This window comes from Ascaphus truei, chromosome 8, assembly GCF_040206685.1.
Source record: "Ascaphus truei isolate aAscTru1 chromosome 8, aAscTru1.hap1, whole genome shotgun sequence".
Taxonomy (NCBI): domain Eukaryota; kingdom Metazoa; phylum Chordata; class Amphibia; order Anura; family Ascaphidae; genus Ascaphus; species Ascaphus truei.
This window is the reverse complement of record NC_134490.1, coordinates 96235640-96248232: the sequence shown is the minus strand read 5'-3', so window position 1 is coordinate 96248232 and position 12593 is coordinate 96235640. Positions and strand designations below refer to the sequence as shown.

The window sequence follows — 12593 nt, the reverse complement described above, 5'->3', positions numbered from 1 at the left end:
ACATATCAGGACATAATAACAATCATCTGTTCTTTAGCAGGTCTTAAAATAGGTAAATACAACCTCAGATGAACAACAACACATGACATATTACACCATGTCATGATTTATTTAACAAAAATAAAGCCAAAATGTAGAAGCCATGTGTGAAAAACTAAGTACACCTTATGATTCAATAGCTTATAGAACCACCTTTAGCAGCAATAACTTGAAGTAATCATTTTCTGTATGACTGTATCAGTCTCTCACATCGTTGGGGAGGAGTTTTGGCCCACTGTTCTTTACAACATTGCGTTGTTCAGTTCATTGAGGTTTATGGGCATTTGCCCATAGACGGGGGAAAGTCCAATCTGCTTGTGAGATTGTCCACATTGAGGCTTGAGACCTAGACACTTGATGTAAGTAGGTTTTCCATTTTTACCCACGGCGGAGGAGGGTGTGACACCAGTCACCAAGGTCATTACCCATTGATTTTAATTGTTGTGAACACCCTGTGTGTGCTCACATGTCTATTTTTTTTTTTTTTTTTAATAATATCATTAAATCCTTTGCCTTTGTACACCTTGCTTATCAGTTGATATCCCAGGATAAACTCTTTGACAAAGTACCCGAGAGGTACAAAACGCGTCAGAGTGCGCCTCCGCAAGGTGCCCGCTATTTTTTGTACATGTCCAGCAACTAATAAATAATTATTTTTAGTGATCCAGCAGCATCAGCTTGTCATTTGGCATTTCCAGTACAGCAGTGCTTGGCGCTTTTCCCCAGCTGGGGATTCCTTCTCTGATATCCCAGGATAATGCACTATAGTAGTGCGTATGTTATTTTTGTCTCCTCCTGAGATACGTCATTCCAAAGATCCAAGCTTTTCACCATCTTAGCCCCACCGTGCTTGTGTTTTCCTCAGCGCCAGAGAGGTCTGTTTATGTTATGCTGCCATGCAGCCTGATTTTAAAGCAGGCCATATTTAAAGTAGCACATTTTAAGTAGCATGCAGTGCTAGAGTTTAAAAGGGAGTTCAAAAGTAGTGGACAACACAACACATACTGGCCCTGATTCCTGTATTTAAACTTCGCTGGAGAGGAGGATAGTATCTATCCCAGACTGCACATCTCAGCACTGAACTATTGGTGTCATGCCGCCATTACTATTTATATTTGCTCTGACCTCACTTCTCAAATTACGCACTTCTTTCTACCAGCCTCATTATGTCTCTAACTCTATTCATATATCTCCATCTCTCCTTCCTTCACCACTTCTCAGTTCACATGAACTCCTTTCTTACCTGCGTCCTCTGACACCACACAGCTATATCCCCTGCACTAAAAAACACCCCTGCAAATCCTCCTCACACATTCTCTTTCTTTCCATGCTTCTCCTCTTTGCTTCTTGTGATATATCTCCCAATCATGGTCCCTGCCTTACTTATGTATTCTCTCGTCCTTGCCTCTCACATGCAACTTCTACTCCTTCTGTTGTCAAACCCTCTAACCTCATACCCATCCCCTGTCACCCTCCCTCCTCTCTCCCTTTCTCCTGTGGCCTTTGGAATGCTCGCTCCCTCTCTAACATGCTTCTCTCTGTGCATGACTTATTTTTATCTCACTCTCTGCTCCTCTTTGATATAACATACTTGGCTCACTCAGTCTGACTCTGCTCTGAAAGCTGCCCTCTCTTATGGTGGCCTTTCTTTCTCCCACATTCCGTGCCCTGATGGCAGGGGTGGAGGCGTGGGGCTCCTCCTCTCCTCTCTCTCGCCATTACAATACCCTTCCCATTCCTCCCTCTCTTGCTTTTCCCTCCTTTGAGGTTCACACTGTCCAGATCTTCTCTCCTCTCCCTGTCCACGTGGCGGTCATCTATCGCCCACCTACATCTACTCATCCCCCCTTCTGCCTTTCTCTCTCACTTTGAATTCTGGCTCTCTTTCTTTCTCTCCTCAGACTCCCCTGTTCTTCTCCTTGGGGACTTCAACTGCCACATTGATGACCCATCTCTCCCTTGGGCTTCCTACTTTACCTCTTCATTTGGCCTTCAACAGTGGACTGCAGCCAGCACCCACAAGGATGGCCACTACCTAGACTTGGTTTTCACTAAAAACTTTTCTCTCTCTGATTTCTCAATCTCCCCTTTACCTCTCTCTGACCATCACCTCATCTCATTTTCTCTCTCTCACTTCTCCCCTTCTCCATCTCCATCTCCCCCTCATTTCTGCAGAGACCTGCGCTCTATTAACCTACCAGCTTTTGATTCCACTTTATGCTCCTCCCTCTCCTCTCTCAGCCCTCCTCCAGACCCTGTCAACCTTGTCAGGAACTACAAATCTACCCTGTCCTCCTCTCTTGATCTACATGACCCTCTTTCTCTCTGCCGTTCTCGCCTTTTTAACCCCAGACCCTGGCTAAATTCCCATGCGCGCATGCTGAGTTCCTGCACTCGTTCCAATGAACGCCTCTAGAGGAAATCTCACACTCTCGCAGACATCCTTCACTACAAATTTATGCTATCCTGTTTCAATTCTGCCCTCTCTCAGGCTAAACAAACCTACTTTTCTTCACTAATGAACACGCAGAAGTCTAACCCAGGCCGACTCTTCTCTGTCTTTGACTCCCTACTCGGATCATCTCCAGCTGCCTCTTCTTGTTCCTCCGTCTCACCTCAGGACTTTTCTGACTATTTTAAGGAAAAGGTGGAATCCAAACGTCAGAACATCCCCTCTGTTTCCTCCTCCCACCCTAAACCGCTTCCTAACTCTCCTCCTGCCTTCCTTGACTCTTTTTCCGCAGTCACAGAGGAGGATGTGTCACTGTTGATCTCCTCTTCTCCCTCTACCACTTGCCCTCTTGACCCCATTCCCTCCCATCTCCTAAAACCTCTTACTCCTACAATAATCCCTTTGCTCACACACATTTTTAATTCTTCCCTCTACTCTGGTACCTTTCCCTCCTTTAAACATGAAACAGTCATACCATTACTCAAAAACAGCAAGTTTGACCCTACCTGTCTATCTAACTATCGACCTGTCTCCCTCTTGCCTTTTGCCTCCAAACTCCTTGAACACCTTGTATTCTCTCGCTTGCTCCATTTTCACACCACCTATTCTCTCCTAGACCCCCTACAATCTGGCTTCCGCACTGCTCACTCCACTGGAACAGCCCTCAATTAAATAACTAATGACTTCCATACTGCCAAAGACAGAGGCCATTACACTCTGCTCATATTACTCGACCTCCCTGCAGCATTTGATACCGTGGACCCCCCTCTCCTCCTTCACATTCTCCATTCTCTTGGTATTCGGAACAAAGCTCTATCATGGATCTCCTCTTACCTCTCCCATCGTACTTCATGACTCTTCTGCTAACACCAACTTCTCCTCTTTCGATCTTTCTGTGGGGGTACCCCAGGGCTCTGTCCTGGGACCTGTCCTCTTTTCTGTGTACACACTCTCTCTAGGTGACCTAATCTCATCTCTTGGTTTCAAATATCACCTCTATGCTGATGACACACAAATTTACTTTTCAACTCCTGACCTTACACCTGCTGTACAGACCAAAGTTTCTGAATGTCTCTCTGCGATATCCTGGATGGCCCAGGAGTTCCTCATATTTCATCCCAAACTGGCACCACTGCCTCCTTCTACATTACTATTGGACGTTCTGTCATACACCCAGTAGCGCAAAAACACTGCCTAGGGGTCACACTCGACTCTTCTCTCACATTCAAAACGTATCTAAAAACTGTCACCTTTTCCTCTGCAATATTACAAAGATACGCCCTTTCCTCTGTTGCTCGACTGCTAAAACTGATACAGGCCCTCATTCTCTCCCGGCTCGATTGCTATAACCTCCCGCTGTCCGGCTTTCCTGCCTCTCACCTGTCCCTCCTACAATCTATCATAAACGCTGCTCCCAGAATCACTCTACTCTTTTCTTAATCTGTCTCAGCATCTCCCCTGCTGAAATCACTCTCCTGGTTTCCTATCAAATCCCACATCTCACACTCAATTCTCCTCCTCACTTTTAAAGCTTTATACTCTTCTGTCCCTCCTTACATCACAGCCCTAATTTCTCGCTATGCACCACCCCAACTCTAGCGTTCTGCTCAAGGATGTTTTCTCTCTACCCCCTTTGTATCTAAAGCCCTCTCCCGCTTTAAACCTTTCTCACTGACTGCCCCACACCTCTGGAATTCCCTTCCCCTCAACACCCGACTATCACCCTCTCTATCCACCTTTAAGACCCACCTTAAAACACACATGCTTAACAAAGCATATGAGTAGCTCCGCGGCTAATACTATGCACCTGACACATAAAGCTTGGCCCCCTGCAGACGCACTTACCAGAATGCCCTCCTACTGTCTCTGTACGTCCGTCCTACCTACCAATTAGATTATAAGCTCTTCAGAGCAGGGACTCCTCTTCCTAAATTTACATTTTTAAGTCTGAAGTACTTATTCCTATAATCTGTTATTTTTATTATTTGTCATTTATGATTGTCACGTGTATTACAACTGTGAAGCGCTATTGTCACGGGAGACCAGAACTTGTAATTTATTTTCACGATGAACATACACAGCTTGATTTACAAAATATTACGAAAATACACTTACTTGGACAGGGTAAAACCAAATATTCTTCTTCCAGAACGAAATCTGTAGAAATAGAGTCTCTGAGCACAATCTCCCAGGAGCGGGAGTTGTGTAACCGCGAAGCCGCAAAAACAGTCTTTGGATAGGGGCGCCGCTCGCAACCCCAATTTCTCCGTCGGTACTGCTTGCTTCGTTCTACCCCTGTAGAATTAGTTTGGAAATCGTTAGTTCTTACGAACTCTTGAGCCGGATGCAAATCTTGGTTACGATGTTATAATTTTTGTACCCCACGATGAATCTAATCTCCCGATCGGCTGCAGGGATCTTTAAACAGTAAAAAACCCTATCTCTATGCTCTGCAGCCAATCACTGCGTGGGAACTAAACAACCCACCTTTTCCCAGGTCTTGCCAGTAACACCCAGCACCAGGCAAGGGCATCATAGTATGCCAAGGGCATGCGCAAACTTCGCACCTTCGCCGCTTAGCATACCGGGCAAAGCCCCCTTTCCTGGCGCCGGGTAGTCTACTACACCCGGACATCTGGACATCTGCTAGGATGCCAGCACTTATTTTCCTCCTCCCAGCTTAACGCCTTTAACGGATGGAACCTTTTTAACTACGGACTTTTTCAGACATGCTGGAACCGTGCCAGCATGATACCTTACAAGTCCGTGACTACATTTTGCATGACTCTCACGCTGTGCTCACCACAAACGAGGCGGGACCACGGTGCTGAGGTGGGAAAGGATATAACGCCACCGACAGCCACGAGGGCTCGTCTTGAGTGTAGAATAGTCTGGATATCCGGGCTGGGTCAGGAGAGGTACGGATAGTAGTAGGTACTGTTAGCCAAGTCCGGGGTTAGAGAGACGTAGTCGTATTACCATAAGCCAAGGTCGGGAGCGGAGAGAGCGGAGTAGTCGTATTGCCGTATGCCAAGGTCGGGAGCGGAGAGAGTGGAGTAGTCGTATTGCCGTATGCCAAGGTCGGGAGCGGAGAGAGCGGAGTAGTCGTATTGCCGTATGCCAAGGTCGGGAGCAGAGTCGTTGAGGAGGAAGCCGGTTCGGTACACAAGGACGGGACTGCAAGACAAGACAGGACTATGGAGGCAGAGAGTGATGAGAACAGCAACAGGTTCTATGCTCAGCCAAAGTGCAGTGGCACAGCTGAGCATATGTAGGAGACAGGGTCCAATGGGAGAACGGCAGCGTGGAGGTGTGTGCAGGGTAAGACAGTGATAGGAGGTAGGGTAAGCGGATTCAGGTGATCTCTCTGGGGTGGAGCTTGAGTGGACCGGGCTTGCGTCCGTGCACGCTTGCGTGCATACTTGCGCGTGTCTGGCGTCCTTGAGGCAATATGCCTTTAAGAGGCAGGAGTGGGTGTGCATGTGTGCACGCACCAGAGTATTGACAGGAGCTGGAGGTTGCGGAGGCTGGGGCGGGGAGAGCCGGAAAAGGTAAGCGTGGAGTGCGCCGAGGGCGGCGCGGCTCCCCAAGCCTTACAATGACTCACTCACAGGAATTCCCTGCTATGGATCCTTACAATATGGTACTTATAATTAAGTGTTTCCCTTGTTCCGGCTGCCTGAATGAAAACCCCCTCCCTCCTATAATTTTAGTACAATTAAAAGAGGGGACTTTCATTCATCAATTTTTATAAAACTTAATAAAAATTGCGGCATAACCTTTTTACTGGTTTTAACCCAGCAGTGCTCACAGCAAAATTCAGCGCGCTAGCACGTTCCTGGCCAAAGTTAGCTATACGCTATACGCTATGATGCAAGCTGCTGCGTTTTAAAACCATTTTTACTTTGCACGGTTACAGGGAAACCTGGACACAATAACACATACATTGTAACTTATAATATTGATATCATCCCCTTATACCTAGCGGGACACACACAGACATTTGTAATACATTTACAGTGTTGCAGCCACTATTGGGGTGCAGAGCTAGCACTCTATAATTCCCCAATATGGATCAGGGGCACCCAGCCGGGCATAATACCTTTATTTATTGGCCTGGGTACCCCCTCACCATCACAGCTATGTACATTAATGGCGCTATATAAATAAAGACATACATACATACATACATACATACATACATACATACATACATTAAAGATGCAGTTCAAGCGGCACTTAAAAAAAGTATTTTTTTGTTTTAATATATGTAGCATTTGATTACTGTGATGGGAGGGGGCAACCAGGCTACACAATAATGTTTTAACCCCATCTGGTTACCCCTGAAACTGTGGGGTCCCTGGAAGCTACATAGCACCATAAACCAGGGATTATACATGTGACAAATAAAGTGACACCTGCTTTTCCTGTTTACATATTCCCTTTGCCCTAGAAATGTGAAACTTACTGTGTGTCAGTTTTTTATGTGGGATATTTGGGTCAAAATGCAATTATTTTGTTTCCAGGAGTTCGGGGGCCAAAGACTGTCTCCCAGACTCCTGATTTTCGAGCCCAGATATCGCAGATCCAACTCCCGCACAGATATGTGTCTCCCCATGAGATATTGAGTAATAAAACATATTTTATTATAAGTTGTGCATTTACTATAAATGTCTATTCAGCCAGCCCGGGCATCTACAAAGGTGCCAGGACGTCTGCATAGACCTCGTAGTTCAAAGAGGAGACGGGATGTTGAGAGGTGTCGGGATGCTAAGTGGCCGGAGCGGGGCAGAGTACTGAGTCCGGAGAACAGAGCCCCCCTGCGGAGACATCCTCTGGTCTGCCAGACTCAGTGGAGCCTGCCCAGCGGGTGGCCATGGGTGGACTGGGGGAAGCGGCAGAATGTCGGCACGTTTCCCATTGGTCAATTCGCCCACGGGGCATCCCGAGCCGTCCTGGCAACCCCCTCCTCTGTCCTCCTCCCCCTCGTCAGCCAAAGGACGAGCCCCTATTCCTATTGCATGTGAAATGTGTATCATAACTTAAATCAAAACTAGAATGAAACTGAAGGAGGACTCTTATATTGGCCTTCAAAATACATGAATCGACTTAAAATATCTCACCGAATATAACAAAATGAGTGGTGTTGAGTCAGGTATTTTATCAGGAGTATGCAATTTTGGACATCGATTTGCCCATTGAAAAAGAAATAAGTATTTTAATAAATATGTTATTAAATGCGCTTATATGATCTCCCCACCTGTATATAATAATAACTTTAATTTCATATAGCACTTTTCTCCCAATGGGACTCAAAGTGATTCACAATTACAATATAGTGCGTTTTAAATTGCATTGTACACACTGTAAGATTTTTCCAGGCACAGCCCCTACCCAGGTGAGCTTACAATCTATGTGTTTTGGGGGCTTGTGGCACAGGGAGATAAAGTGACTTTCCCAAGTGACTGATACCAGGAATTGAACCAGGCTCGCCTGCTTCAAACTCTGTCTCATTGTTTTCAGTCAGTGCTTTTACTCACTGAGGCTCTCTTTCAGCCCACATCAATGGCAAGAGGTGAATTACAGCATGTTCTCTATCCCTTAATTATGAAGATTGGCTTATTTTTCATAAAGGTTCTGATTCTATCTAGATTGTCTGGACATGCTAACCCAAACCACACAGAATATCAACTGGGGAAACGGCAATGGGTATTCTAAACACCAAAAATCATGATTGTGTTATCTACCAATGAATGATACAAAGTGCCGTACCATACCGTTTTGGGGGAATACATTCACATTATATATTTCAATATACGTAGATTCATTGTCTCACATTGAGTAGCCAGGATCAATAAATGTTAGCAATCCATTTGTCATCATGAATAATTCACTGAAATTGAAATCTCATTTCCTAATATGATGTGACTAGGTATGATGTAAAGTGCTTTTATTAGTGTCCAGTTCTCATTTACCTGAATACAAGGCACTAGTAGCAGTGTTGATACCTGTCTGACTTCTACTGTTTCATGAATATAAAATAATACTTTATTTTAAATTTGCCCAATGTTTATTTGGAGTTAAGTGGTAACATTGCCCACTTGGGGATTTGTTCGCAAAAACAGTGTTGAAAAGCATTGCTGAAGTGAGAGTCTGGACCTGCTCTGGATCTGCTGCATGATAGCTGCAGAGCAGACGTGCTCCCTCCTGTGTGACAGTCACAGCAGTGCCTGCACGTCCCCGGGGTGAAGGTAGCTGATTATCCCGAGGGATTGGCAGTGACTCACACACTGCATGGGCAGGTGCCAGGAAAGGACGTCTCACTTTGCATCACAGCTGGGATGTCCGTGTCAGGTCTCACCGCTGAGCGTCACTGCAGAGGAGTGACCCCTTTTTATTATAAGGACGTATTCTTATCATAGCCCGAGGGAATGATCTGCAAATAAGAAGAGCCCTGTGCACACAGGTCCTCTCATTTCGCAGCGGCTGTTGATTTATTGATGTGATGTGGGGGTAACCTGATAGGGAGAGCAAACAGCAGAAATACAAAACATTCACACAGGAGACCTTTACATTCATCCTGTGAGTGTGGCAGACCCCCCCCCCCCCCCCCCGTGAGTGTGGCAGACCCCCGTGAGTGTGGCAGACCCCCCCCCTGTGAGTGTGGCAGACCCCCCCCCCCCCTGTGAGTGTGGCAGACCCCTCCCCCGTGAGTGTGGCAGACCCCTCCCCCGTGAGTGTGGCAGATGTGAGGTCTATCACGTATGCATGACAAGGTGCGAGTGCTCCGGTTTTATGAATGGGAGAGGGGCGTGCTCTGTAGTCAGGATATCGTGATGTCACTGGGATGAATGAAACGCTTGCAGGGAATACAAAGCATTGGCCATCCATCTATCCATCCATCCTCTGATCTGGGAGAAAATGAGGTCAGGCTGACGTAGTGACCCTACTGGTGTCATAAATAATCCATATGCATGAGGAGTCTCAGAGCTGCACAGCCCACGTGTGACAGGTTCTCCTGGTGGGTCCCTTTAAAGAGCTGTGTCTGAGGCAGATCCTCTGATGGACATACAGAAGCTGCTGCTGCTGCTGCTGCTAGGAGAGCAGCGGGTCTCAGCATCACAGTTCCGTGTGCCTGCTTGTTGTTGGGAGGAGGGGATCACTGCCAGCCAGCCTGATGTTCTGCTTTTGCTTGCAGAATTCCTTCCTGAAGCTCCAGGCCCTTGAGACTGATCTGTGCTCTGCTTTTTTGTCAACGCAGGAGGAGGAGGGTCAGGCTCATGCCTCCAACGAGACGGCCAGCTCATTAGTTCAAAGTGTGCCAAGTGAAGGGGGCTATAAGGCAGGTAAGGTCCACTGGTTATATATGCACACTGTATGGCTCCACATAATGTAGCACACCCCAACCTCATATATCATATACATATACACATACACATACACATACAAATACATATATATATCATCTATGCTGCACACACCACTTACATATATATATCTACATATATACACATTTTGCAGAAATATTTAAGTAGTGTGTGCAGAATGCATAGGTGTCAACTCTCCCCACAGTGTGTCAGAGAGAGAAACCTACCTTATGTTTCATATACCACTTACGTGTGTTATATAACACACACACACACACACACACACACACACACACACACACACACACACACACACACACTATCTCATTTAGAGAAAGATATTCTGTAATATGTACTGTATGGGGTAATACATATATTTTCTGCAGGTTGTGATAACATTTGTGGCATCAACATGAATCTTTAAGGCCACCTAAACATTTTGTTCAGACGTCTATCTAATGTAATAATACTGTTGCATCAATTTAAAATATAATGACGTGCCCTATTTTTCCTCTGTCATTTGCAACTACAGAATCAGCCTCTGCAGTTTTTTGGTTTCATCATTTGCATCCCTTCAGAGAGCCTGTACTCTGGATATGTGCTGTCTGAAAGGCAATGCACTATCTAATTGTCACAACAGAAAAGTAGTGATTAGATCAGCAATTATTACAAGACATAAATTGCAATTAACATGGTGTTCCTTTAGAGCACCACATGATTTTCTGATTATTGGTAACTATTAACCATTTACTGGAACATGTAAATGTTACTACTGGGTGTGGGGCTAACAGCTTGCAGAGTAAAGGTAAAAGTCTCTCAAAACCTTTTTCTAAACCTATAAACTTTCAAACATTTTTAGAATAATACATTATAAAAAATAAGTATTTAATCAGCCCTCATTTCTATTACTTCTACAGGTTGAAATTTACATGTTTAAATATTAAAGTACCTACAAGCAAATATATTTAGAATACTTCAGAATAAAAACAATAATCAATGTAAAGATGGCACCATAACAAACATTTGATTTTAAAATTGGACGGGAAGAAAACAGCTGTAATTATATTTGCATTTCTATTTTTGATTTTTGATTTCATAGTATTATGATGGGCCTTTTTATGTCAGTGTATGTTGACATTTGTATTAACTATCGCTGCATTGTGGAATTATTGGATGTTTAATGTATTTATTTATTGACCCACTAGATCCTGTGTATCAATTTGCTGCTTTTAATACTGTACCTCGAAAAGCATTTGAAATCAAATGTATGGCTTTTGTTTCTTTACATTTGCTGCATTTAAGTTGTGTGTTTAGTACACAAGGTTATTGCCAATTTAGAAACTACAAGACATGCTACAATCTTTGCATACTATCATAATGTGTCTGGTAGCTCCTCCCCAGCTGGTTCTGTCACCCTGTACAAACACTCCGAGCAGGACTTCTAATGCAAGTCAGGTATCATCTAAAATGCTGGGTTAATTTTACAAGAAGCTTGATACATAGTTTCCCATTCATCAGTGTGTCCCCAATTCAAAACGGATGCAAGAAACATCACACAATTCATTTATGTTAAGCATTTACTGTACGTTTATGTAAATGATACGGTGCCGCTTTCTGCTTCGGTAAGCTTTGAATGGTTTCTACCTGGCTCAGCAGGCCTTGAACAGGTGAATTTCGTTCATATGTTCACATTAAAATGGCTGATGCGACCATTGCAAATTAAACATTAACACTCTGTTGGCATGTTATGATGAGATCAAATCGTAATCCCTATTGTGTTATTAGAGGTTGGACCAGGCCATGAGTGGGTAAGTATAGACTGCCTAAGATGAGGGTGTGCCATGTTTATTTGTTCATATTTTTGTATTGATTAGGGTACATGCCTGTATTACCATAATATTCATAGTGCTGGTGACTATACAAGTTGTAATAACAGCCTATGAATACTTGGCTCAAACAGGTTGCAATCTATTTTTGGGTCTATGTGTTGGGGCTACTTAAAGGAGCTGTCCCTATAAGCAATATATATATAGGATTTGCAGCGAAATGAAGTTGGTTATAGAGATCCTTTGGTCAACAATATTGTTGCCTGTGTTGCTAGTTCCTTTTGCAGCAAACAATGTTAAAGGATCCCAGCTACAAAGCTGGTACAAAAATGTATGTGTGTGTGTGTGTGTGTGTGTGTGTGTGTGTGTGTGTATGTATATATATATATATATATATATATATATATATATATATATATACAGACAAAAAACAACAGCGCAGATATAGACAATATGTTGAATATGGTTAGATAAAACCACACTCTCAGCCAATCAATCAATACAAGGTATATACCCTTACAATCTACTAACCCTACAGACTTGCAGCCAAGTTAGGTCTGCGGCTCCACAACGCCGCTGGGAATGTATTGCAAAGAATGACCTAGGCGCACATATGCAGGGGAAGAGAAAAGAAAAGGAGGAAAAAATCATAGGGCAGTATATCAATACAAGCAGTTAAGAATTCGGTGAGATATGCATTTACACTAGTAAGATCATTAAATGCCTTTAATCCACTTAGGGACTCTCGAACTCAGCTCCTGTAGTTCGTCTGTTTCTTGGCTCCTGGATCTCTGGAGAGGCTTGTCCTGAAGGCTCCTTGCAGCAGTCACGATGAGTCTGTTTTTAGCAGACTATACCTTGGTGTGGATATTCTATGAGTTAAAAACGGGCAGTAGAGAGTGTTTAGCG

General features: G+C 44.3%; 1 protein-coding gene across 3 annotated transcripts in view; it reads left to right on the top strand.

Annotated features, from left to right (window-relative positions):
- Positions 1-12593, top strand: part of FAM13C (family with sequence similarity 13 member C) — a 507877-nt gene that overhangs the window by 445102 nt on the left and 50182 nt on the right. For 2 of the 3 annotated variants that reach the window (XM_075612948.1, XM_075612946.1), the window contains exon 10: positions 9690-9837. In XM_075612948.1, the coding sequence (XP_075469063.1) occupies positions 9690-9837 (148 nt within the window). The remainder of the gene's footprint in view (positions 1-9689; positions 9838-12593) is intronic. The other variant, XM_075612947.1, reaches the window with a different exon arrangement.